The sequence below is a fragment of the Juglans microcarpa x Juglans regia genome, chromosome 3S, assembly GCF_004785595.1.
Source record: "Juglans microcarpa x Juglans regia isolate MS1-56 chromosome 3S, Jm3101_v1.0, whole genome shotgun sequence".
Lineage (NCBI taxonomy): Eukaryota > Viridiplantae > Streptophyta > Magnoliopsida > Fagales > Juglandaceae > Juglans > Juglans microcarpa x Juglans regia.
This window is the reverse complement of record NC_054599.1, coordinates 22,993,476-23,021,127: the sequence shown is the minus strand read 5'-3', so window position 1 is coordinate 23,021,127 and position 27,652 is coordinate 22,993,476. Positions and strand designations below refer to the sequence as shown.

The following is a 27,652-nucleotide window of genomic DNA, read 5'->3' as shown; positions in this document are numbered from 1 at the left end:
GAGAGATGTTTTCCTCAATAGAGGCTGAGGAAATATCTGCACATTGAGGGAGAAGGTATACCCCTCAATGATTCAAGAGTTCTATATGGGGATGTGTGTCATGCCTCAGGACACATCCTCTCACACTGTGACTGTACGCGGTGTTTCCATGAGATTTCACCAGATTTCATCGCCAAGCATCTCGGGATTGGTCGAGGAGTTGAGACATCTACACACGCTACATCCCGTGAGGATGTAGTGACTTCTGCATCATCTACTGGCCGCCTATTTAAGCCAGCATCAGCCAGAGATGCAGACCGATCAGAGGCCGAGGATACTGGCCTCGAGGCTCGAGATGATGACCGAGATGAGGATTTCTACATCCTCACCGGGAGGGACCGCATGCAGATCGAGAGGAAGAACGCATTCAACCAGAATCATCTGCTACATTTCTTCTGCATGTTGCACTTTATTGTTGCAACAAATGTGAATCCTGTGGCACATAAAACCACATTTAGTCGGCTTCAAGCACAGTTTTTTATACGAGTGGCACGTGGAGATCTCATAGATTTGCCACTTCACATCTTTGAGAGGATCCGTTATGAGGCGAACATCATCTCTACGGATAATCTCTCATACAGTGTCCTGATCAGCCGTCTATTACTTGCACGAGGAGTGCCAACTCAGCCAGAGGAGCGGGTGAAATATCAGATGAGCCCCTCGACATGATCACACATCGGCATAGCATTGGACAGGTTAGGGGACGTCAGCCACCCTTTGTAGAGGATCTAGTTCCTTTGACGTAGCCTGAGCCAGGTCATGTGGGGAGTAGTAGTCAGCAGCCACCGAGTACATCTGCGGGAGATGCACGGCCTGCTTTGATTGATGCGATGATCTCACAGCTGACTGCGTATATCGATCATAAGATCGATCGATCGCTCGCGGCTATAGAGGCGTCTGTATCTAAGATCCTCCATCGTGTAGGTATCCTCAACGACAAGGTTGATACCTTGACTGAGGATGTACAGAGTTCAAATTTCACGAACAACGCTATCATCTGAGTGTTGTTTAAGAAATTCGATCATATTTTGTATTTTACTTTTATTATTTATAAAGAAAAATGTTATTTAATATTTCTATGATTTTTCACCATTCAATTCTCAATCTTTTTTAATGTTATATTTTTCAACTTTAATACTAAATCGCTGCACTTCAAATATATATAAACATAAATATATTTTTATATATTATAAATTGTGTATATATAAATATATACAAGTCAATTTTTTAGACTTGTTCACAAATTATGCACTATAAAAATCACATAATTTTTAAATTAGAGTAATTTAATTTAAATTTACAATCAACGTTCGAACGTTGTTAATTAACAGTCGAACGTTGGCGCAAAACATTTAACGTTCGAACATTAATTACTAACGTTCGAACATTGGCGCCAAAACATTTCACGTTCGCACGTAAATTGCCAGAATGTTCGAATGTAAATTTGAAGTTCGATCTTCCAATACGTTCGAACGTTAAAAAAACCTCATCTGTCTTTAGTGACAGTTTCCAAAAACCGTCACAGAAAAGGCCTTTTAGTGACGGTTTGGGGACTGTCACAATTTCTCAACTGTCACTAAAGACCAATTGTGTTGTAGTGTAAGTAGTGAATGGGTAGTAATAGAATATTAACCCTATCACTACCCGGGAGATAAATCAAGGTCACAAGGCAGAAATGCTATCCTATCACTACCCGGGGGATAAAAGGTCATGAGGCAGAAAGTAGCGTACATCTCTGTATATCATCGAAACAAGCACAGATTCCAGAAGACCATTGCAACAAATCCTTATTGAATGCCTGAAAATTAAGCCAAATTACATAAGTTCCCATAAGTTTTATTGAAATTAAGAGTGGTTTCAAGATTAAACCCTAGTTTGTAATTGTTGCAACGTACTAGAACCCCATAATTTCAAACAGGTATGTTTGGATCATCAACTCATCTCAACTCATCATTACAACTTTTTCAAATTCTAATACAAAATATAATAAATAATTCAACTTTTTTAAATCTCAAAATAATAATAATATTAAAAATTAATATTATAACAATATTTTATCATCTCAACTCAACTCAGTTCAACATCTAAACGCAGCCTTAATAGTGTACCCCTTCTGGCAAGCCCGTGTATTGGCCGACATAAGATTCCTCTGGCCCTCAAGGAAAAGCCAGGGAGAGGAGGAGGCCTTTCGTCTTTAGGGCATCCTTACTACTTTCGGGAAACAACCTTTTTTTATAATTAAAAATGAAAAAAAAAAAAAAAAAGCCTTTATCCATGCCTTTGGGGAAACAGCCAGCTTGCCTTAGTTGAGTCTTTATCCATGCCTATTGTTCGTACTCTCCCTCTCTTTTCCCCTTCCCTCTCATTTATTGTATAATTTTTACAGATTAATGCATGGATAGACTCCATGCATCCTTTGCTGTTCATGTGCACTCCCAAAGAACATGGATAGTACTTTCCTCCTCTCCTTCTAAACATATTGGACAGTTTGGTGACTTCACTATTTTCGTTCTAAAAGAGTTTTACATTTGTAGGTAAGGGCTCTAAACAAGCCCTCCATAGGAAAACTTTTGCATTATTAGGAATTTTTAACTTTAGATTCTGTACCATACTTCTTCCTTGCAACTTGTAAATATTATGCACCTTTCATGCTAAATTGACCACTTGTTGTACATCTCAATGTTAGCTTTTTTTTTTTCTTTTTTTTTTTTAAAGATGACAGTACCCTAATTTTATTGATAGCCCTAATCACTTGTGGCGGAAGAAAACCGTGGTTACAACCAGTCACCTGGGTGATACAAATAAGCATAAAAACAAAACCCAGGTATCAAAAACCTCTCAATGTTAGCTTATTTGGAGAGTTTGATAATAGGTATCCTCTTTTTTAATAGCAGCTTCATCATAAGATCATAATATTTCTTCAATCAAATCGACATTCCATTGTTCAATGTTTGAATTAATAATAGCAGCCACAGATTCATCTTCATTCAAAATTCAAACAACACTAAAATATCTTGTATGTAGTTGGTTCAGGAATCCACTTATCTTGTATATAAATACATATATATATATATATGTTCACTTTGGACTACTTATATCACATCATTTGAACTACTTCTAATCTCTCCATCTGTTCAATTTTTATCATTAATGTTTTGATCATCATCTGTTCAATTTATTTTTATATCCATCCAGATCAACACATGCATGCATGAGATCCAAGATGAGTTCATTTGACAAATACCCTCTTAATTTGTAAGCCTTTACAGCATAGGTTACAAATGCATTTTACAAATTTTGACACGCAACGTTTACATTAATTTGTAATATAAAGGCAACACCTAACACTCTAATTAATAAAATACATCTAATTAAGAAAAGTAACAAGGACAGACTCTCTCGATTACCACTTTAATTTTTCCCATTCAAATCATGGTTAGCATTTGTCTTTGTCATACCAGATAGATATTCAAACCCTAAAAGAAGTGGCAGTGATCACAAGTACAAAGAAGAAGCCACCACTTAAATTTGGCTAACCTTTTATCTGTTGCGTTTTACAGTACTCAAGTAAGCGAATCAATAGAATAACCCTCTACTTTCATTCAACTTTATAAAAGTATAGTCATGAGCTAGTGCACTCATCCATTGCATTGAGTACTGCTTTCCCTTGAACTATGAATCCCAGCCCTTGCAGAAATACGTCCAGTTTGAACGTTATGAGTAGCAGAATTAAGGTTTCATGGTTTCCTGTTAGCAGCAGTACTACTCTAATATTTAGTCAAGGAATTTACGTATATACGTCTACAAGAACTATCGAAAAGGACTTATGAGTTTTGATTTTTTTTTTCTAAGCAAGGTGATGCCACATGAAAGGATCATGGTGTAACACCCGGACCCAATCAACCTCTATTTTTATTTATTTTTAGTTCATTTTATTTTATTTTATTTTCTTCACACGTTAACTTTCGCATGTTTTAATCTTTCCGTCTATTTTTTTTCCCTAGGTCTTCCTCTCATCCACGACATGCACACACACGCACGACTCTTCTCCATCCGCATGCACGTTACTCTCTCATCTCTAGGGTTTTATTTTTGGTCATCCTTTCATCTATATATTTACACGTTCTTCATCCTCAACAAAAACCTAGAGTTGCCGCTTCTTCTTTTTCATGCCTCAGCCTCCATCACCCACTGTACCCATTTGTTACTGCCACACAATTCATCCACTCTCCACTGTGAACCTCAGCCCAGACCTCACCACCGTGCCCACTGCCCAACCACACGAAGCTGCCGCCTAACGTCCGTTAGCCTCTACTGCAAGCTTCGGTTTCCTCTGTTTTAGTATCCAAAAACAGAGCAGCGTTCAGCGACCATAAACCGCTACCATACCCTCCACCAAGAGTCCCACCACGTTGTGACCCCACCTCACGAAAACCACCATGGTTAACACTATCGCGAGCCACCCCTCTCACGGAAAACCCAGCCGTTTATTCTCCTGTTTTTAGCCACCTGAAACAGAGGTCCACCCACCGACACTGCACCGCATCGCACCAGCCACTCCAAGTCGTCGCCACTTGCAGCGAAAAGGGCGCTGAACACCCTCAAGCCACCTCAGCAAGTAGCATCCCCTCACAGTGAGTACCTCCCTCGGTTACTCCCTCCTTTCTCTCCGTCCTCTCTCGCGCTCACCTCTCCCTCTCTTTTTCTCTCTTTCTTTCTCTCGTGCTCAGCCCAACCCGATGGCATCTCCGCCGCACTCCTGCTCCTCAGTCGCACCACCACTGTCCCTCCAGCCAGCCCCGTTGTGCCTCACTCCTCGACACGTGCCTCGATTTCCCTTGGGTAAGTTCCTGCCGCCGCATGTGTTAATCCCGTGTGTTTATTTGTATGGTTTATGCTTATAAGTTATATATACGTACTTTATATATATATATATATATTATATATGGAAAGTTTTAACCTAGGTTGGGTACTTACTAATTTTGATCTAATATATATATATATGGAATGTAGGTTTAACCTAATGTTTTCGGGTGAGAAGTTTTTTTTGGGGTTTATGTTTAAATGAGTTTTGCGTTAAGTTTCAATAAATATTATATTTGTATTTTAATAATATTGTTAATTAAATGAAGTAAACTTACTTTTTAAGAGATGATTTTTTCATGATTTACTTTATGGAAATTTTAGTAACCAATGTATTCTTTTTATTTATAAAATGTTGCTGGTATTTTAAATATTTTGAATATTAATTTTTATTGAGTTTTATGTTTATTTTAATACTTGCTTGATTAAATTCTTATCCGGTATGAATTCAATTAAGTGGATATTGATGGTTTTGGGAAAATGAGGGTATTTTGGAAATTATGAGAATTTTAGGTTTTGAGGAATAATAGTGGATACGGCCCAACCACGGGTTACAATAGTGGATATGGCCCAACCACGGGTAATAATAGTGGATACGGCCCAACTACGGGTTATAATAGTAGATACAGCCTTGCCACGTGTTATAGTAGTGGTCTCTGTTTTGAGTACACACCTTGGTGACAGAGTGTTTTATGTTCTGCTTAGCTATCCGCAGATTGCACAACCCTACCATGGTGGTTATACATGGCTTCTGTTCTAATATGATGTTCTGATGATAATGATGATCATTTATGCTATGGTAAAAGATATTTTTGAATGAAATTATTTCTAAATCTTTGCTCTGATATTTTGATAACATGTTTTACTTCCGTACTCTGAAAATGAAAATGTTTTGTTCTGCATTCTGATTTCTGTAAATGCTCATGTTTACACACTAATATATGTTCTCTGCTTACTGAGTTGTTGATAACTCACCTCTTATATTCATATATTTTTCAGATAATTTTTATGGTTCAGCTAGAGTACAAGAGTAGGAAGTTTTAGCAAGGTGTGATGATCAAAGTGGAATAATTGCCTGAGGGTACAAGTGCTTATTTAAGAGTCGTAGTTAGTAAACTGATTTTATTTTTCGGGTATTTTGATTAGATGAGTTAAGGATAATTCTGAGTTTTGGAGAGTTTTTAATTTATGTTATTGAGATTTTCTTTATTGTCTCCATGGAAGAACTTAGATATTTGGATTGATTAAATGGATTAATATTTTATGAAATTTTCTAGATTTTATAGTTGTGTTATTTAAGTTGAATTTAGGTATTAAAGTTAACTCTCCGGACCTCTGGGAACGAGGCGTTACATGTGGTGTGCATGATATATATTCCAACGGCCTAAGATTGACGAACTAATTGATGCTATCTTTTGAAGATTGTGGTTTAATTTTACATCTTTCGAATATTGTTTTATATATAGTACTTGTGGATACATACTTTATCTTTATATCCTTTTTTTGCATTTTTGCGGCGATTTTCGAACTCGTTGGGAAAAAGTAAACTAGGCACTGAATGGATATAAAGCAATGAAACTAGGTGGACGCAAAAAAATTCTGTTGATTAGCATTTTCTTTTGCAGCAAACACATAAATCATTAAAAATGTATCTATTGCGGCGATTAATTGTCGACGCAAACATATTTGGACTTTTTGCATCGCAGTTGTATATCGTCGGATGCCAATTATTGCAGCGGAACTTCATCTATTTACAACGATTAATATACGTCCCAAATAAGTAATTGCAACTATAAGGTTTGATCGATGCAAAAGAGCATTTGCAACAATTCAAGAATCATTTACGACGACATTACACGCTACAACAAAGTTTTCCCAACGATAGTTTGTAGAGTCTGGGATGTTCATTTACGGTGAAACATTGGGTAAATGCAGGAGAAAAAATAGCCATAAGTACTTTTTGCAACGTTATTTGAGTTTCGTTGCTCTCGCACATAAGTGAACAAACAATGCCAACCGACGTGCAGCAACTTAAAAAACAACGGAAAAACATATTCCCGGCAATTTTAGATACTTTTTGTGAAGAAATAGTGTGCTGAAAAAGACCATTTTTCTTGTAGTGAATTAAGCATGAGGTTTGGGCTCGTCATGGACCCGCCGTGCCTTGCTTTGCTGCAGCCTTTGATCTTGGGCCCATATCTAATAGAGAGCCCATTCTGAGCAAACTTGAAAGCATCGGCCCAAAACCCACCATGTTTACAACAATTATAATTTAGTATTTATTTGGATTGCTACCGGTAACGGAGCTTTTAATTTTATAACTTTAATAAAAAGTTTTTAAGTAGTAAACTGTTTAATAAGCATCTGCCTAAAGCACTTTATAAAATTATTATCGTGGTTCCCGTGTTCATTTTTCTACAAAAATATTAATTTAGTGCCTTGAAAAAAACAAAGTAGGTTTTCGGCTTAATACACTAAATTAACTCAATTTTAAAGTTGAAAGAATTTTCCTAACATAATATTTTAAAGTTTAAATAATTTTTAGATTGAATCTCGCATGATTTTGACTACCTAATACTTACAGACTTCAAAAGATATCGACTAGTATACCTAAACAACATTGATAATACACTAAATTAACTCTGCATTCTATATATATAGAGTCCCATTTTATGAGAGTGTTACATATCACGAAAACTGGCAGCTCAAGAGATCATGCATTAATAATTAGTTTGGCATGATAGCGTTTATGCACTCAACTAGTAGTACTGGTTGTTGTCCAAGTAGAGGGAAGTCGGGTGGAGTTCACAGGAGGCATGGTGCGGACATAGATATCAACAAGCAACGGGCGGTATTGAATGTCAAGCTCATGGAAAAGCTTAACCATCTCTTCAACCAAAAGTGATCTCCTTGCCCACCTTTCTCTCATGTCTTGGTGGTTCATTCTGTGTGTCAGCCATATAGCTATCTTCACTCTGTTTAACTCTTCCACGTCCTTGAATATAAACATGGGTGAAGGATACCAGTGCTCTTTCTTGCCCTCAATAAAACTGTATGCAATGGCAGCCATAAAAGGAGAAAATGGTATACAAATTAGAAACTTATATATGGACAAATTAGAAGCTTCAAGTTAATTATTTTCATTCCTGCACATACCTTATAACTCTGTGTTTAATGGTTGCAATCTTCTCTGCCAGAGTTGATATATGGATGCAGAACTCGACGGCATCTCCCATGTCAAGAGTGCGATAGAAGTTATTGATAGGCTTAGTAGAAAGAATATTGTTTGGATAAACAATCTTCGTATTGTCGTATGTCAGAAATACAGTAGTTAAGATGTTCATTTCTTCTACCACTATCAAAAAAATTTCAAAGAACCAATATTTAGTCCCCCTTGCGTATGAATTGAATGGTAAAAACTTCCAAAAATATAACATTTCAAAAATGGAAAGTTACATGAACTCCGTGAATCTCACACCTATCTCCCACATCAAATGGGTGCATTGCAAAAAAGAAGATGATTGCTTCAAATACCATCTTGCAGGTGTTCCCAAAAATAAATGCAACAAGGAGGAGTTGAGAGCTTAAAAAGAGAAGAAATTTGGTGGTAGCGAGTCCCAGAAGGCAAATAACTAACATAACAATGCTAACTAACACATTCACAACACGATGAAGTATATTCACGGTTGTTTTGTTATCATTCAATGTCAAAACAAGTGCTCTCCGCTCTCTGAACACATTAACCTGGAATAAATATATGCATTTTCATCCCATTATAACTAACAAGTAAAACATAACCATGTCTATGTCAAATTATGATGACATTTCATAGAAGTGCATCCACATAATCATGTGAAATAGGACAGTATTTGAAGAACTAGGACTCATTTACATGAAATCTCTTTGCAAGTGCCAATGATGGCTTGCTCACACGAGACAAAATCATCGTAAATGTGCAAAATATTGATGAGTTACAGATTATGACTAAGACCGAGCATTTGTGGTTTCACATTTCACCTCGGTCAAACTCTAAGTAACTAGGTTGGTGGAGGAAAAACAGTTGCCTTTAGATCATGGGGCACAGCAGCACCAGCGTTCTGTAACTTATTGACCTCATCAAAAAGCCTAGCCTCGGCCTCCTCCTCCTCAGCATTCCAAATCTCAATCAATGGCGGCCCCGAAAGCGTTTCAATCACATACTGAGTAAACAAAGACTCCTAAATCCTATCAAAATAGGTACTACGACGAAAAGAAGAAGCCAAAACTTTCACCATAAGGGTCTTCACCAACCAGACCAAGGTACCCAGCAACAAACACACAAGCACCTTAGTCACATACTTAAGCTTATCACTCTTGGTCTCTCTCTCATCCTTCTTATCAAAAAGAAAATGCCAAGCTAGCAAAACAAGCCCTAACCACAGACAATTCTGCACGGCTTTTCGTACACCATATACAAAATGAAGAACCCTTTTACGTAAAACGAAATTCCTTTCTATAAAGAACAATAGGATCCGAATCCCCACCCAGACACCAACCTACCACTTATCAAAACCAATATCAGAACTCGCCATTTCCACAGTTTGAGCTTCCACAAGTTCTTCTCTTTCAGATAAGGAATAAAAAGAGAGCAAATAAAAAAGGCAATTATCACAACCAAACTCGCAAATTCCAATAAAGTCAAAGCGCTCAGCTTCGTCTTCCTGTACTCGTCCGGCAAGTCCCCCAGAATGGATCTTCTTCATCTTTGTCCAACGCCTTCGGAAGTAAACCGGACCGGAGCTGACCCGACCTAGGAACCCGTTCCGATCGCCTCTCTGGCTCTTCAGGTGGGTCCATCAGCCGCGACTTTGTTTTCGCTCTCGACAAGCTCGACTTTCTTTGAAACGATGCATTTGATGTACACCTCACCACCTCTCCACCTAAATCCCCAGATCCACCATCGCGACATTGTTGCGACTGTGGTTGTTGCTCTCTGTCGTAGGACGGTTCCTTGTTACGATGTCGCACATAATTATCGTCTGCGGCCTCAACCCCAACATTCGAGATATTGACCTCCTTGGACATCCGGGGCTTCTCCGGAGACTCTGTCACCGAGGGTAAGTTCAGATTCCGATGGTTGGGGCGGAGCTCATCCATTCCCAAATCCATGTCCAGAGATATCTCGCCGGACAGCCTCTGTTTGTGCAGGAACTGACAATCAACTTCGATGGGGGGTCCTCCTTCCCTTGCCCACGTTGCACAAAATAAAAACCCCCACCATTTCCATTATTCAAGTCGTTCTCTCTAATAACATCATTGCGAACGTCGTCGTCGTTGGTTTGGCAATCGTCTTTCCAAAAGTCATAGCTGGACTCCCTCCAAATCTTGTTCTTCTTGTTGTTCTTAACAGTATCCGTTACATAATTACTGTTTGAATCTCCCTCGTCGATTTTAACGACGAATTCTCTGTGGTCGGATGACTCAGCTGCCCTCATGATTGCTGCAAAGCAAAGTCACAGAGCAACCACCAGCAGAGATGTTCCTTGAATGCTTGTAGAACGTCCATGTATCTCGAAGGATTTCTCTCCAGAGAAATCCATATTTGATAGCGATAAAATAAAATATTTGCTGTTACATATAAGAATTATATCTTCACCGCGCATATACTATTTTTTTAGTGGGGATGTTAGGAAAGTTGGCGATTTCCTGAGCTTTTCGAGAAAATCCGGTCGACGCGTGTACTCTTTAATGCAATAAAACAATGTGCAGTTTTCAAAACACAGACGAGAGACAGAGAGAGAGAGAGCAATCTCTGCCGCAGTGTGCTGCGTGCATGGGGTTTGGCTCGGCGTAAAAATAAGAAAATCCCTGTATTTTTCACGTAATGACCGAAGTCCCCCGCTCCCGGGACGCGGGGGCGGGGTGCGGCCTCTTCTACTTAAAAAAAAATACTATATTTTATTTTATTTAAAAATTATTTGTAAGTATAAAAGTAATTAAAAATATATTTTTAGACTCAAATTATAAATTTAAATTTTGTAAATATGTCTGTAATTTAAAAACTATGTAATTTTTAAATTTTCCAATACATATTTTGTGAACAAATTTAACAAATTGTAATATATATTTATATATACACAATTTGTAAAATATAAATATATATTTATGTTTATGTATATATATGTATATAATATATATATATAAATGTAAGCGGGGCAGGGCGGGGCAAATCCGAGGCAGGGTCGGGCCCTCCCCGCCACCAACCCCCGCTAGGGGCCCTAGATGCGGGGCGGGGGCCCCTCCCCCGCATGGACGGAGCGAGGTTGTCTGCCCCGCCATGCGGGGGCAGAGTGGAAGTTGCCTCGCTGCCCACCCTACTGCAAATTATGACTACGCGTCTACAACTGCGTTTGGATAAGGTGGTATTTTAAATAATAAAAAAAATATATAAATAATAATAATAAATAATAAACACTGTTCAAACTAGGCCTACTTCTCCTCCCTCTATTCATGTTATGTTAGCAAGCTGGAAAATACATATCTGTGAAGAAATAAAAAAATGTGACAGTAATTTGTTTTTTTGAATGCGAGTCATTTTTACATAAACCTGGCTTAACCATCTCTTCAACCAAAAGAGATCTCCTTGCCCACCTTTCTCTCATGTCTTGGTGGTTCATTCTGTGTGTCAGTCATATAACTATCTTCACTCTGTTTAACTCTTCCACGTCCTTGAATGTAAACATGGGTGAGAGATACCAGTGCTCTTTCTTGCCCTCAATATAACTGTATGCAATGGCAGCCATAAAAGGCAAAAATGGTATACAAATTAGAAACTTATATATGGACAAATTAGAAGCTTCAAGTTAATTATCTTAATTCCTGCACATACCTTATAACTCTGTGTTTAATGGTTGCAATCTTCTCTGCCAGAGTTGATATATGGAGGCAGAACTCAACGGCATTTCTTATGTTAGGACTGCGATAGAAGTTATTGATGGGCTTCGTAGAAAGGATCTTGTTTGGGTAAACAATCTTCGTGTTGTCGTATCTTAGAAATACAATAGTTAAGATATTCATTTCTTTACAACCATCTGAAATTTTTCAAAGAACCAATTAGTCCCCCTTGCGTATGAATTGAATGGCAAGAACTTCCAAAAATATAACATTTCAAAGATGGAAAGTTACTTGAACTCCGTCAATCTCACACCTATCTCCCACATTAAATGGGTGCATTGCAAATAAGAAGATGATTGCGTCAAATACCGTCTTGCAAGTGTTCCCAAAAATAAATGCAACAAGGAAGTGCTTCAAATAAATCCAAGTGCTTCAAATAAATCACCTATCATAGTGGAATTCACCCCCAAATAATCCGTGAATGTATCATTACGTCAAACCACATAAATCTCTGTGTCTCTCTATTCATTTTTATACGCTTATTTATTATTTCGTTAATAGATGAACGCAAATAGCACTATATCAACACCTGAATCATCATTGTGGGCCAGGGATAGTTCTTTCCTCCGTCCCGGCCTGTTGTGCGATATATGCATTAATAATTCATTTTAACTTAGTTCCTAGTCTTGATGGTTTTTCTTCTTCTCTCTATTTAACCAAACTCGTTTGAGCCCATCAGGAGGCTTTGTTGCAAGGAGGCTCATTTTTTATAGCATTTCTTTGGCACACGAAGTGACTCACAACCTTGCTAGGCAAGTTAGGGATAACAATGTCACGCTCAAGGTTGATCTGCTTAGATCTTTAAATAGAGTTAACTATCATTATCTTTCTTATGTCCTTGCTTCTTTGGATTAAATAGGGATGTGATCTCTATGTTCCAACATTGCTTCTCTTGTCCTACTTTTTTGTATACCTTAATAGTACCCACAATGGTTATTTTACCTCTGGTAGGGTTTAAGACAAGGTGACCCCTTATCGCCTCTACTCTTCATTCTTAATGAAGAACCTTTAAGCAAAGGTCTTAGCCATATCGTCGAGGATGGTCACACAATTTCTTATGTTGCCCCTCATGGTTGCACCTCTATTTCTCATATTCTTTTTGTGGATAACCTTTTAATCTTCAATAATGGTTAAGAAAAAAGCCAATAATCTTATGGGTTTCATTTCTCGTCATAAAGCTATCTCTGGGCAGAATTCAATCATTTTAAAAGCATGTTTCTTCTTCACAATAATGTTTCTATATCTAAAAAACACATTGTTGAGGCTAACACTAACTTTAGAAAAGGTAAATTTTCCACTACTTACCTTAGGGCCCTTATCTCTTATGGTAAAATTCTTATATCTTCCTATGATATCATTTTTTCCAAAATCCGTAGGAAGGTTGCTAATGGAAAAGTCGTCTTTTATCTACTATAAGGAAACTTACTTTTCTTTAAGTTTGTGCTCTCTTTTATTCCGATCCATTTTCTCTTTGTTCTTCAACCCCCCAAAAAAGCGATTAATATCATTCAAAAATATTTTGCCACTTTTTTTTCTGGGGAAGGTATAAGGACATTTTAAGGAACAATGGATCTCTTGGAATCTAATTTCCCGCCCCTTCTCCAAAGGCGGCTTGGATCTTAGGAATTCTCAAAGCTCTTCATTGTAAGCTGGCTTGGAAGTTTTGCATTATGAGTCTCTTTCTGCTAAATTCTTACAACAAAAATACATGCATGATGTGCTCCCACTGAAACAAATTGTGGATAAACCTTTCACTCTAACTCTTGGAAAGTCATCTGTAATATCCTGCCTATCATTCCCAGAATAGCTAATGGAAAATTTGCTCAAGTGACTTAAGTTTTAATGTATGGTAACTGGCCTTGCTATGGTCCCTTTTTCCCGAATAGTTTAAACATTTCTAACCCCACCTTGCAAATCAAGGATGTTTGTTCCCATTATGGCTGACATTGGGATTGGATTTCTAATCTTGGTGATCATTCTCTCCTTCAAGAAATTAGTCAATACTTTATCACTCATAAATCTAGTTTAGACACCAGAATGTGGAAGCACACTTTGAATGGTCTCTTCACTACTAAGTCAACTTGGGACTTGTTAGAGATCACTCTCCTCCTTTTCCCTTTGCTTTCTCTATCATTTGGAACAAAGCCCTGCCTAAGAAAATCTCCATCTTTGCTTGAAACTTTGGTATAATGGTATCCTTCTTGATAAAAAGACCCAAAAGTGTGGGACTCTCATCATTTATCTTCTCTCTTTCGTCTCATTCCCATTGTTTCTACTAGTTGAAAAAAATAGAACAAGCCACTGGTGGTGCTCTTTTAGAGACTCTGACCAATTCCATTTAACTGTTATGTTAATTTCGACTCTCATTTTTGGAAATTTGGCTTGCTCATAATAGATCTTATTAATAAGGTTAGAGTCTGGTTGAGAGATATTAGCCGCCTTTTAAAGTATAAAACTCTCATCTCTAAGTCTAATACCTCCATTTTGAGGTCTCTCCATATTCATGTCATTATTGTTAGGTCTAGAAGGTCTTTCCTGGTCAAGTGGTTTCCTCTCCCTCTTGATTCCCTTAAGTTGAACATTGATGGAGCCTCTAAAACTAACCCTGAGCCTGTAGGTTGTGGGGGAGTCTTACGTTCTTAAGATGGTTCTTTTATTATTGATTTCTGTTGCTTTTTAGGTTTAAGTACTAACCCTTTTGTTGAATTATCTGCTTTCAACATGGGTCTTACCTTATGTTACCATCTTAGTATTACCGAGTTTATTGTGGAGTCTAACTCTTTTATTACTATTAATTAGCTTAATAATAATTCTCAACCTTCTTGGTATTATTCTAACATATGGGATGGCATTCTTACATTCGAAATGTTTTTTTCTTTTGGCATTAAACTTTTTGTCTGGTCTAATTGTACTAATTTTTTCTAGGTATATTTATTTTTATAGTAGACTAGGTTTGACATTTTCTATAACCCCTTTCCTCCTCTTATTATAAGGTGTCCATTTGCCACAAGTGAGGATTATAAATAGAATTGGGGTGTCGACATCTTATAAAGAAAAAAAAATCAATCCACTTGAACAGTAGCTTGATTTAGATTTTGTTCTAATTCGATGTATTTACAGACTTTGAAAGATATTGACTACCTAAACATAATCGATCATACACGAAATCAATTCTGCATTCTGTACAGAATCTCTTTCTATGAGAGTGTATCGCCAAACCTGGCAGCTACATTAATATTTAGTTTGGTCTTGTGCTTTTGCAGTCAACTAGTACTGGTTGTCGTCCAAGTACAGGGAAGTTGGGTGGAGCTCACATGAGGCATGGTGCGGATATTAATGTCGACAGGCAACAGGCGGTAATGAATGTCAAGCTCAATGAGAATCTTAACCATCTCTTCAACTAAAAGAGATCTCCTTACCCACCTTTCTCCCATGTCTTGATGGCTCATTCTGTGTGTCAGCCAAACAGCCAACTTCACTCTGTTTAACTCTTCCATATTCATGAATACAAACATGGGTGCAGGATACCAGTGCTCTTCCTTGCCCTCAACATAACTGCAATGGCATCCACAAAAGGAGAAAATGGTAGACAAATTAGAAACTTATAAATGGATAGACAGATAGATAGATATATATATATATATATAAATGACATTGTGCAGTAAGCTAGACGTTATCTTAATTCTTGCACATACCTTATAATTCTATGTTTAATGGTGGCAATCTTCTCTGCCGGAGTTGATATATGGACGTAGAATTCAATAGCATCTCCCATTTCAGGACTGCGATAGAAGTTATTGATAGGCTTGGTACAAAGAACACTGTTCGGATAAAAAACCTTCGCGTTGTCGTATCTCAGAAATACAGTAGTCAAGATGTTCATTTTTTCTACAACCATCTGAAATTTTAAAAAAATGGATTAGTCCCCCCTAATATGAATTGAAAGGCAAAAACATGCAAAAATATGAACATTTCAAATATGGAAAGTTACCTGAACTCCTTCAATCTCACACCTGTCTCCCACATCAAACGGATGCATTACAAAGATGAAGATGATTGCTTCAAACAACGCCTTGCAGGTGCTCCCAAAAATAAATGCAACAAGGAGGAGTTGAGAGCTTAAAAAGAGAAGAAATTTGGTGGTGGCGATTCCCAGAATCAGAAGGCAAATAACTAACATAGCAATGCTAACTAACACGTTCAAACCACGATGAAGTACATTCACGGCTGTTTTGGTATCATTCAACGTCAAAGCGAGTGCTCTCCTCTCTCTAAATACATTGACCTGGCATAAGTATATGCAATTTCATCCCATTATAAACACCGAGTAAAACATAACCATGTCTGTGTCAAATCATGATGACATTTCATGTGCATCCACATAATGTGAAATAGGATATTATTTGAAGAACTAGGACTCATTTCCACGACTGTCCCTCTCGGGAAAAAGCAAGTATTCGTCATAGTGGATCAAACTCTTAAGATATTTGCACCAACTTGCATGCATGGAATTCAAAGATTGTAAAGCATGCTGCTTCTAATTTATCCATTAGTGTGAAGAAGGGGAAATATTTAATGAGAAGCCATTTGTTGACCAATCCTTACCACCCAGTTATTTAAGGATGATTTGCTAATTCTCCTGGTCTCAAAGGCTCCTTCAAAGAGACCCACGGTTTTCAAAGCCTCATCTTCCCGCAAGAATCGCATCAAATCTTCCAAGTAGATGTACCTGACAAAGCAAATAATAATAGAGATTGATTATTTATTAAGTGAACAAGAAAAACTGAAACCAAATTGTATATACAACGGAAAGGTGATCAGTATAAATCCTTAATTTTCATGGTACTCCACATATAGGATATATAGACAAATATCTATCCCTGACTTTAAAAGAAAGGTTTCAAAAATGGGTGTTCATGATCCAGTCTGAATGGAAACATGAAAAGCTCAAGAAAAGCAAAACGTTAAAAAACAAAAATATCAAGGAGTAAGGACTTACATGGCCCCATGCCTGGCGACATTCTGAAATATCTTCTTGGCTGCAGCTTTCGCCTCCAACTCACTCCTAATTTGTGTATTAGACCCATCCTCGTTCGTGGCATCCAATATCTGTTCATCCGCGGTAGTAGGAGTCCCGTTCCGAACAATCCTCATCAACCTCTTCATATTCCAAGCCGATACATTCTTCGGATTCAACTTATGTAGGTGATCAATGCTTATCCCTTGATCATCTCCCTTCTTGGGCATTGCCTGATACAGTTTGTCATTTTTCACACCTGAGCTCCTCGGCAGAAGTCCACTACTCCCTATAACCCTTCCACTCTTTGGTGGAGGGAAAGCAGTTGCCTTGAGATCATGGGGCACAGTAGCACCAGCGTTCTGTAACTTATTGACCTCATCAGAAAGCCTAGCCTCCTCCTCCTCTGCATTCCGAATCTCACTCAATGGCGGCCCCGAAAGCGTCTCAATCACATACTGAGTAAACAAAGACTCCTGAATCCTATCAAAATAGGTACTAACATGGAAAGAAGAAGCCAAAACTTTCACCATAAGGGTCTTCACCAACCAGACCAAGGTACCCGACAACAAACACAAAAGCACCTTAGTCACATACTTAAGCTTATCACTCTTGGACTCTCTCTCAACCTTCTTATCAAAAAGAAAATGCCAAGCTAGCAAAACAAGCCCTAACCACAGACAATTCTGCACGGCCTTTCGTACACCATATACAAAATAAAGAACCCTTTTACGTAAAACGAAATTCCTTTCTATAAAGAACACTAGGATCCGAATCCCCCACACAGAAAACAACCTCCCACATATCAAAACCAATATCAGAACTTGCCATTTCCACAGTTTGAGCTTCCACAAGTTCTTCTCTTTCAGATAAGGAATAAAAAGAGAGCAAATAAAAAAGGCAATTATCACAACCAAACTCACAAATTCCAATACAGTCAAAGCGCTCAGCTTCGTCTTCCTGTACTCGTCCGGCAAGTCCTCCCAGAATGGATCGTCTTCATCTTCTTCCAACGCCTTCGGAGGTAAGCCGGGGAGCTGACCCGACCTAGGAACCCGTTCCGATCGCCTCTCTAGCTCTTCACGTGGGTCCATCAGCCGCGACTTTGTTTTCGCTCTCGACAAGCTCGACTTTCTTTGAAACGATGCATTTGATGTACATGACCTCACCTCCTCTCCACCTAAATCCCCAGACCCACCATCGCGACATTGTTGCGACTGTGGTTGTTGCTCTCTGTCGTAAGACGGTTCCTTGTTACGATGTCGCACATAATTATCGTCTGCGGCCTCAACCCCAACATTCGAGATATTGAGCTCCTTAGACATCTGGGGCTTCTCCGGAGACTCTGTCACCGAAGGTAAGTTCAGATTCCGATGGTTGGGGCGGAGCTCATCCATGTCCAGAGACATCTCGCCGGATACATAGCTGGACTCCCTACAAATCTTATTCTTCTTGTCGTTCTTAACGGTATCCACTACATCCTTACTGTTTGAATCTCCCTCGTCGATTTTAACGACGACTTCTCCGTGTTCGGATGACTCAACTGCCCTCATGATTGCTGCAAAGTCTGGGAGCTATTCGGAATCGTACTGGTGGAAAAGAATGGGGAGCTATTCGTGGGCAAAGTCACAGAGCAACCTCCAGCAGAGATGTTCCTTGAATGCTTGTAGAACGTCCATATATTTCGAAGGATTTAATTATATCTTCACCGCGCATATATTATATCTTCACCGCGCCTATATCGATCAAAGGATAGCATGAAATCATCCATATGTTGCTGAAACAGAGCAAGACAGTGCTTCTCACATGGAATTTAGTCTAGATCAGAACAAAGCAACTGAGGTAGACTTCATGTCTAGAAAATGTTTTCTTTTTCAAAATACCCGTCCAGTAATTATCAAAACTAAAGCATGTATACCATTCAGAATTAGGAAATCAAAAGAGAAAAATAAGGTCTGCAGCGAAAATGCAGATCAATTAAGAAATTAAAAGAAAACCCATGAAGGAGGCATGCATTTATGTCCTAAAGACCCTGTACAGCTGAAATGAAAACAGAAAAGGACGGATAGAAGGTAATTAGAGTATCAATTGGATGATAGTATCTGACAAGATTTGAAAGAGAACAGAAAAAAGCAAGAAACAAACTACAAAAGAACAGGGAGGGAAGTAGCTAGGGAATAGTAGCACAGTACAAGTTGAGGGAGATGACGAGAGAAAGAGAGATAATGGGTGAGTATGGAGAAGACGAAATGAAATGGCGAAGAAAAAATAAAAAATAGCATGCCACGTCAAGCAAGAAACAAAAACGGAAAGAAGGAACGGTAGATGTAACATTTTCCTAATCGCTTTGTTTTTTTAATGTGACAGTCATTTTACATAAACCTGGCTGCTGCAACTCTTCGCCAACCTCTATCAGCAGTCATTCCCCCTCATCGGTTACCTCCTGATAGGACCCCAACCCCCCACAATGCAGCCCCTCTCTCTCTCTTTCTCTCGAAATTGAACCCCTCTCACACGGATTCTCCACCGCGTCACATGGAGATGGTAGGGGGCGGGAACAGAAACGGTGGGGGAGGGGGAGGGGGGGGTGGAGAAAAGAAAAGAAAACAAATTGTAGGAGACGCAGCACATTAGTGTGTAGAATTCTTTTATGAAATTTTTTTGTGTTTATAGTATTTTTTATATATAAATAATAATAATAATAATAATTTTAGTATATTTCTATTTTGTTCTGATCTTTACGTATTTATTTATTTTTAATTGTTTTTATTTATTGGTTAATGAAGTAATTATTAATATATTGATATGTTAAAAAATATTAAAATATAAATAAATAAATTTTACCGACACCTGATATTATGGTCAGCACCCTATGAGTACTAAAAAATAAAAAAGAATAATGCTACATATCCCATTGGTGCATCCCGTTTGACGTGGCCTTCCACGTTTCACTTCCTTATTATTTTTTTTAAGAAAACGTAAAACACATCCCATCCCACCAACCCCTACCCCCTACGCAGCTTGAGTAAAACTTCTTCCCAGCCCCACCGCGTCTTCAACTTCGCCTCCCAGCCCCGTTTCAAATAATTACACAATATGACAAATCTGGTCTGATGGCTCTATCCCTTCTTATCTGTGACTTTGATAGTTTAGTTTAGACAAAAATAAACATAGCAAAAAAAAAAAAAAAACTTACAGAATCTAAATGAAAGTCTCACACGAATAATATTAAATATCGAAAAACGTCTGCTGTGTTTATTTATTGTTTTTCAAATCGAATTATGTAATATAAATAAAGAATTAAAAATTATCTCAATCCAATTGAATGAACCGCGACTGTTCACAGTTCAGATCAGATGGGTTAAATTATTAGAATGCAGGATTCAAACTTATAGGCTATACTCACGTCCGGTTAGCCCAAATAAGTACAGGCCCAAAGATTTCATTCAGCTTTAAATTCATTGTCAGGGCTTTAGTTAGGTCTTCTTCTGCCTTTTTGCTAGTGGGTCCAAAAGACTGTAACTTTTGGGCTGGGCATTGGGCCCAAGGAGATGAGTTATATACTGAGCAATTATTGTATTTATTGTTTATTTTTGCTTCTGGTGTTTGTGTTTTTGGAAGGAATGGGAAGAAGATGCCCAGCTAGGGTTTCAAACGGAAAGAGAAGATGGGCATTGCTTGTGATGCTTTTTGTTTTTTTGTTTTTAATATATATAACCACGTGGCCACCAGTAGCATGAATGAGCGGAAGAAAACAAGGGTTCGAGTAGCATTTTTCCTTTAAGTTACTTTGAAGAAGTTTGGCATCAATATTTCAAATCTGAATATGAATTCACCTTAAATTATTAGTGTTAGCCCCTTAAGTAGGACAATTGACAAATTTTTCTGGGTCCAGTCCAGAACGTAGGTTCTAAACCCTAAGGACTCGTTGAATTCCATATTAGAATTGGAGTCTAACCTATAGCTCAAACCCAACTTGGAGAGTACCTAGCCAACGATCAAGCCTAACTCATATTCTCTCGCTACATCTATATCTAGTATCAATCTCATATATCCCCAAAAGAGAGATGTTATGCATAAGCTTTTCATTATTATCAATCGCCCTTTTGTTTTTTTTTATTTTTTTGAAATGACACAACAATTAAAAATATATTTATTATTTTAACTTACCAACCAATCATTCAACGTCACCTTAGAAAATAATGAATAATGATGGTTAAAATACTTAAAAATATAAATTTTCCTTGTAAAAATCCATGAAAGATATGTTTGATATATCATATATCTCCCATATATTCATATCGGAAGCTTCTATGCCCACTGCTCTCAGCTCCCGCTGGGACCCACCGTTAGTTATTTTGGTGTGTTTTGCTTTTTTGGCTTTTTTTTCACATGTACTTTTTTAACACTTTTAAATATTTTTTTTTTTTTTAAAATCACAATATCATTAAAAGACACTTTCTTAATCAAGAAATTAAAAAAAAAAAAAAAATGCCAGCGGTAGCTAGGAGCGGTGGGACTAGCATTATTCATTCATATACTCGTGGCTACAAGTGGGGAATTGGGGAGAGAATCTTCACAAGAGTAAAATCTTATCATAAAGCCGCAGACCACAGGAGGTCTAACAAGTTACAACTCTAATAATCCAAACCATCAGCCCGTTCTCACAGGTTAATGAAATATGAGACAAGGGAATGGCTAGTTATTAAAGAATCGATCAAGGTAAAATATCAGCAGGGATGTTATATATAAAACAAATAAATAAATAAATAAATAAAAAGAGGATAATGCGGAAAATATACTGTACATACCGATGCATAATGTGACACAATAAGTGTCTGCACAATAATTTCTATGCACCTCTCTTCACTGGTGATAGCCCCGTCTAAGAATAGATAGGAACGCTCTGGATGACTTATCCTTGCGCCGTTCCTCTCCTTCGTCCCCAACCTGTTCCACATACATGCAATGATTAATCCCCATAGATTATATGTGTTTAATGCAAGACCAAACTGGACTGGAATGCTAGAACCACACATTTTATCATCTGAATATCATTTAAAGTTTATGTAAATTTGGGCACGAGTCAAAAGAAAAGAAAGGGAAGGAGGAGTCGGACAAGATGATGATATGCGTCAGGACATACATGATTAAAAGAAAACATTTCTGCCAAAATTTGGTATACAAGAGTATTGAAGATCAGTTATTGTGATGTTTATTTCCTAGAAACACTTCATATTTCTATTTTACTATATTAAGCTTTCCTATTATTAGTCTGATTTGGAAGTTGTATTTTGTATCAAATGAATTTTGTGAGTCTCTATGTAAGCTTATAAAAGTATGATCAATGGAAGATGAATAGTAGAACAATAGAATCAATCTGTGACTAAGGGAATGGGGTTTGTCAAGAGTTCCTCTATTTTTCCTCTGCTTGTTTATTTGTTTAAAACTAACAATTGGCATCAGAGCAAACCAGGTGCATTTGAGTGTCGAAAATGGCTACCTTTGGAGCATCAACATCTGTTCCTATTTTCAGTGGCAAAAGCTATGATTATTGGAGCATCAAAATGAAGACTTTTTTCATCTCTCAAGATTTGTGGGATGTAGTGGAAAAGAGAGTGACAGTTCCAGCAGTAGGAGTTTCGGATTCAACTCAATCCAAGCAAGAAACTACCAAAGATGCAAAGGCATTGTTCATCCTACAACAGGCCGTGTATGAATCAATCTTTCCAAGATTAATGAGGGCTGAAACTTCAAATGCAGCGTGGGAGATTCTGCAGACAGAATTTCAAGGAAATGCTAAGGTAAAACTTATCAAACTTCAAGGCTTTAAAAGGGAGTTTGAAAACTTAAGAATGAAGGAATCTGAAGCAGTAAAAGAATATGATTCCAGATTAATTGAATTAGTTAATCATATGCGTGCCCATGGTGAAGAAGTGACTAATCAAAGGATTGTTCAAAAGATTTTGATTAGTTTACCTGAAAAGTATGATCATGTAGTAGCAACTATTGAAGAATCTAAAGACTTACAGACCCTATCAGTTACTGAGTTAATGGGTTCCCTTCGAGCCCATGAACAAAGATTGGCTAGAAGGAATGATGGTTCTTTGGAGCATGCTTTTCAATCCAAAGTGAATCTAAAGAATAAGAAAACAAAAGATTATAAGAAAAAGCCTCATAGAGATAAAAAGAATTCTGATTATAAAGAAGGTAAGTTGAAAGGAAAAATGGGAGAATTCCCTCCCTGTGGTATTTGCAAAAAAACAAACCACTTGGAGAAAAATTACTATCATGTCGGGAAGCCTCAATGTTGGAATTGTAAGAAGTTTGGGCACATGGGAAAAGATTGTAGATTTAAAAACAATCACCAAGCTCACTATTCTGAAGAAAAGGAAGAGAATGAGCATTTATTTTTCGCATGTCAAGCCCTCACTCAAGAAGAAAACTTCTAGTTTATTGACAGTGGTTGTAGCAACCATATGGCTTCTAATGAAACAATTTTCACTGATATGGACACCTCTATTAAAGCCAAAGTCAAGATGGGAAATGGAGAACTTGTTGAATCTAAAGGAAAAGGCACAGTGGCCATCTCAACAAAGAAAGGTACTAAGTTTATTAAAGATGTATTACTTGTTCCTTCTCTTGATTAAAATTTGTTAAGTGTCGGCCAAATGATGGAAAATGGTTATTCCTTGTGTTTTGAGAATGATTTGTGCAAAATTATGATGAAAAAAATAAAATGGAATTGGCTAAGGTAAAAATGGGGAGAAGCAGAAATTTTCCCATTCAATGGAGCTTTCCTAAGGCTATGGTGGCAACTGTGGATGCGACAATGTTATGGCACCAAAGATTTGCGCATTACAATCTCAATTCTTTGAGACTATTGCATCAAAAGGGGATGATGAGAGACTTACCTCTCCTGGAAAAAGAAACTGAAGCATGTGAAGGGTGCATGGTTGGAAAGCAACACAAACTGCCATTCTCTTCAGAAAGCAATTGGAGAGCTAAAGAAAAATTACTGTTGGTTCATACTGATGTATGTGGACCAATGAGGACTTTAACTCACAATCAAAGCAGGTATTTCATTCTTTTTATAGATGATTTTACTAGAATGATTTGGGTTTATTTTCTTCATGAAAAATCTGAAGTTTTTGGAGTTTTCAAGAAGTTCAAACTACTAGTTAAGAAGCAGTCAGGCCATAAAATCAGATCTTTAAGGAGTGATAGAGGCAGTGAATATAACTCCAAAGAATTTGAAAAATTTTGTGAAGTTGAGAGGATAGAACATCAGCTATCTGTGGCCTATTCTCTACAACAGAATGGAGTGTCCGAGAGAAAGAACAGGACAATCATGGAAATGGCAAGATGCATGTTGCTTGAGAAACAATTGCCCCAAGAATTCTGGGGTGAAGCAGTGAACACTGTTGTGTTCTTGCTTAATCGTGTGCCTACAAAAGCAGTTGAAAGTCAGACACCTTTTGAAGCTTGGAGTGGAATTAAACCCTCTGCAAGTTTTTTAAGGGTGTTTGGTTGTATTTGTTATATTCATGTTCCATCTCAAAAAAGAACTAAGCTGGAAGAGAAAGCAGAAAGAGGGATTTTTGTGGGATACAACAACATTTCAAAGGGTTTTCAAATTTTCGACTTGAAAACAAGAAAACTGGTTGTGAGCCGAGATGTGAGTTTTAATGAAAATGCATCTTGGGATTGGGAAGCTGAGAAAGTGATTAAACAAAGTGTAGAGGTACCAGTTGAGTCACTAATAGAAGAAGAAGAAGAAGCTGAAGCATAAACAAGTGATATTCAGCAAACTCACACAGAAAGTCCTATAGCTGCTCAAGTATTCTCTGATGACAGTGAAGAAGAGTCAACTCCTGAATCTCCAATAAGAAGAACAATACTTCTTAGTAAAGTATACGAGCAATGTAATTATGCTACACTTGAGCCAAATAGCTTTACAACAGTTTCAAATGAGGAAGTTTGGCAGAAAGCAATGAGAGAAGAAATCAGAATGATAGAGAAAAATGAAACCTGGGAGTTGGTTTCTTTACCAGCAAATAAAGAAATTATTGGAGTAAAATGGATTTATAAGACTAAATTAAATCCGGATGACTCTATCTTAAAGCATAAAGCAAGGTTGGTTGTCAAGGGGTATGTGCGGCAACATGGAATAGATTACAATGAAACATTTGCTCCTGTTGCAAGGATGGAGACCATTAGAGCCTTAGTTTCACTTGCTGCTCAAAAAGGTTGGAAAGTTTTGCAATTAGATGTGAAATCAGCATTCCTAAATGGGGTGTTGGAAGAAGAAGTTTTTGTGGATCAACCCGAGGGGTTTGAGAAAGAAGAAGGCAAAGTCTATAAACTGAAAAAGGCTTTATATGGATTAAAACAGGCATCAAGGACCTGATATGGGAGAATTGATCAATATTTTATTAAGCAAGGCTTCAGGCTTCAGGAGGAGCAAGAGTGAGCCTACCTTGTATGTAAAGTCTCAAAATAGTAATGATTTGATCATTGTATCTCTTTATGTGGATGATCTGGTTTTTATAGGAAGTAATGTTGGAATGATTGAAAATTTTAAAAAATAAATGATGGCAAGTTGTGAGATGAGTGATTTAAGAAATATGCATTATTTCCTAGGTATGGAAGTAAGTCAAAAAGCTGAAGGAATCTTTTGTTCCCAGAGGAAGTACACTGAAGATCTCTTAAGAATATTCAATATGTCAGGCTGTAAACCTGTGGCAACTCCATTAATTCCTAATGAGAAATTGTAAAAGGAAGATGGTGGAAATAAGATGGATGCTTCAATTTATAGAAGTTTGGTAGGAAGTTTGTTGTATTTGTGTAACACTAGACCTGACATCTTGTATGCCACTAGTTTACTTTCAAGATTCATGCAATATCCTAGCCAAATACATCTTGGAACAGCCAAGAGAATTTTGAGATACTTGCAGGGAACTATCAGCTTTGGTATTTGGTATAAGAAAACTTCAAATACAAAGCTAGTGGGATTTACAGACAATGATTAGGCAGGTTCATGTGATGATGTGAGGAGCACTTCAGGTTATAGTTTTAATCTAGGATCTGCTATATTTTCCTGGAGTTCGAAAAAGCAAGGCAATGTGGCACAATCAACTGCTGAAGCAGAGTATGTGGCAGCTACAAGTTGTGCAAACCAAGCCATTTGGTTGAGAAGAGTACTTGAAGACATGGGGGAGAAACAGTTGGAATCTACTGAAATTTTCTGTGATAATAAATCAGCCATTGCAATTGCCAAAAATCCAGTCCAACATTGTAGAACTAGACATATTGCAATTAAATATCATCTCTTGCGTGAAGTTGAATCAAATGGTGAAATTGCTTTGAAGTTTTGTAGATCAGAAGAGCAACTTGCTGATATATTCACAAAAGCACTCCCAAGAGACAAGTTTCAGTTTCTCAAATCACAACTTGGTGTAACTGGAAATCACATCAAGGAGGAGTATTGAAGATCAGTTATTGTGATGTTTATTTCCTAGAAACTCTTCATATTTCTATTTTACTATATTAAGCTTTCTTATTATTAGTTTGAGTTAGAAGTTGTATTTATGTATTAAATGAATTTTGTGAGTCTCTATGTAAGCTTATAAAAGCATGATCAATGGAAGATGAATAGTAGAACAATAGAATCAATCCATGACTAAGGGATTGAGGTTTCTCAAGAGTTCCCCTATTTTTACAGCTAGAAATCTAGTTTGCTACTAGCTACTTTCTCATATGCTACTTCACATCAAGATGTCCCTTTTTTTTTCTGATAATTAATAAGCATCAAGATGTTCTTTCTTTAATCTTTTTCTCTCTTCTGACAAAACAAAAGAGAAATATACCATATTTCTAAAGAAAAGAGGGAAGAGTGATAAATCCTTTCCAGCTCCAAAGAGTTGCAGAAAACTTGGGGATGTCCTGAATTAACATATACATGATAAGCAAGTTTTCCCACTAACTGATCCACATTATTTTTTTTGCTTTTTTTTAACAGTCTAGCATCACAACCACTGCATGGTACCTAATTCATAACAAAATATTATAAACTAATTCTAACAAGTTGACTGCATGCTGACCATTCTTCAAACAAAGTCAACATCCAACTTGCCTGTATGACCTATCAACGGGGCTACGCACCAACCCACCATTTTAAATGGATTCATTTTCAACTGGATGATCGCACAATTATGTCAAGCCAAACCCAAGGAAAAATTTGTAATAACTTCATACACGATGCAAATAGCCATAAGTAGATATTAAGTGACAGATTGGCGGAATAACTCCTTGTTTAGTTGTTTATAAAGAAATTCTTATTTTTTTATAGGTAATGTTTATAAAGAAATTATAACAAGCAACAGAATATTGTCATATCACTAAAGATTCCAAAATAATCTAAAACATATGCAGCTCTTGAAAATGCAAAGTATACATTGGAAGACTTTCAAACAACTTTTTATAATCAAAGGCTCCAAGATTTAAAATAAAAGATTCACACCTCAGGAGCCATCCACTGATATGTCCCAGTTTCTGCAGTCATAACCCTAGACTGAGCTTCTACTCTTGCAACACCAAAATCAGCTACCTTAACAATCTTGTTAAAAGTCTAGGATCGAGACATAATGGAAGAAAGATAATTTCATTCTCTTTTTTGTGTTTTCTGTATCACTTTTCACAACCAGGAAAAACATATATATATATATATATGTGTGTGTGTGTGTGTGTGTGTGTGTGTGCTGAGCCTATCAAACAAAAGAATAAAAAGAATAAAGTTGA

At 37.3% G+C, this 27,652-nt stretch overlaps 1 protein-coding gene and 1 pseudogene across 1 annotated transcript; both read right to left on the bottom strand.

Annotated features, from left to right (window-relative positions):
• Positions 1-7,657: 7,657 nt before the first annotated feature.
• On the bottom strand, positions 7,658-10,376 carry LOC121258806 (annotated as a pseudogene).
• A 4,617-nt stretch (positions 10,377-14,993) lies between these two features.
• LOC121257514 (mechanosensitive ion channel protein 8-like) lies at positions 14,994-18,644 on the bottom strand. Its single transcript, XM_041158537.1, has 5 exons — positions 16,835-18,644; positions 16,441-16,564; positions 15,827-16,120; positions 15,531-15,733; positions 14,994-15,390 (listed from the first exon to the last, which is right to left on the bottom strand). The coding sequence occupies exons 1-5, from the start codon at positions 18,403-18,405 to the stop codon at positions 15,099-15,101; spliced, it is 2,484 nt and encodes an 827-aa protein (XP_041014471.1). The 5' UTR covers positions 18,406-18,644; the 3' UTR covers positions 14,994-15,098.
• Positions 18,645-27,652: the final 9,008 nt, after the last annotated feature.

Excerpts from the sequence above, each read along its gene's own strand:
- LOC121257514 (XM_041158537.1), bottom strand. The coding sequence starts at position 18,405 with ATGAGGGCAGTTGAGTCATCCGAACACGGAGAAGTCGTCGTTAAAATC. Across the intron at positions 16,121-16,440 it reads CATCCTTAAATAACTGGGTG|GTCAATGTATTTAGAGAGAG; the intron begins GTAAGGATTGGT and ends TACTTATGCCAG. Across the intron at positions 15,391-15,530 it reads ATTAAACATAGAATTATAAG|TTATGTTGAGGGCAAGGAAG; the intron begins GTATGTGCAAGA and ends ATGCCATTGCAG.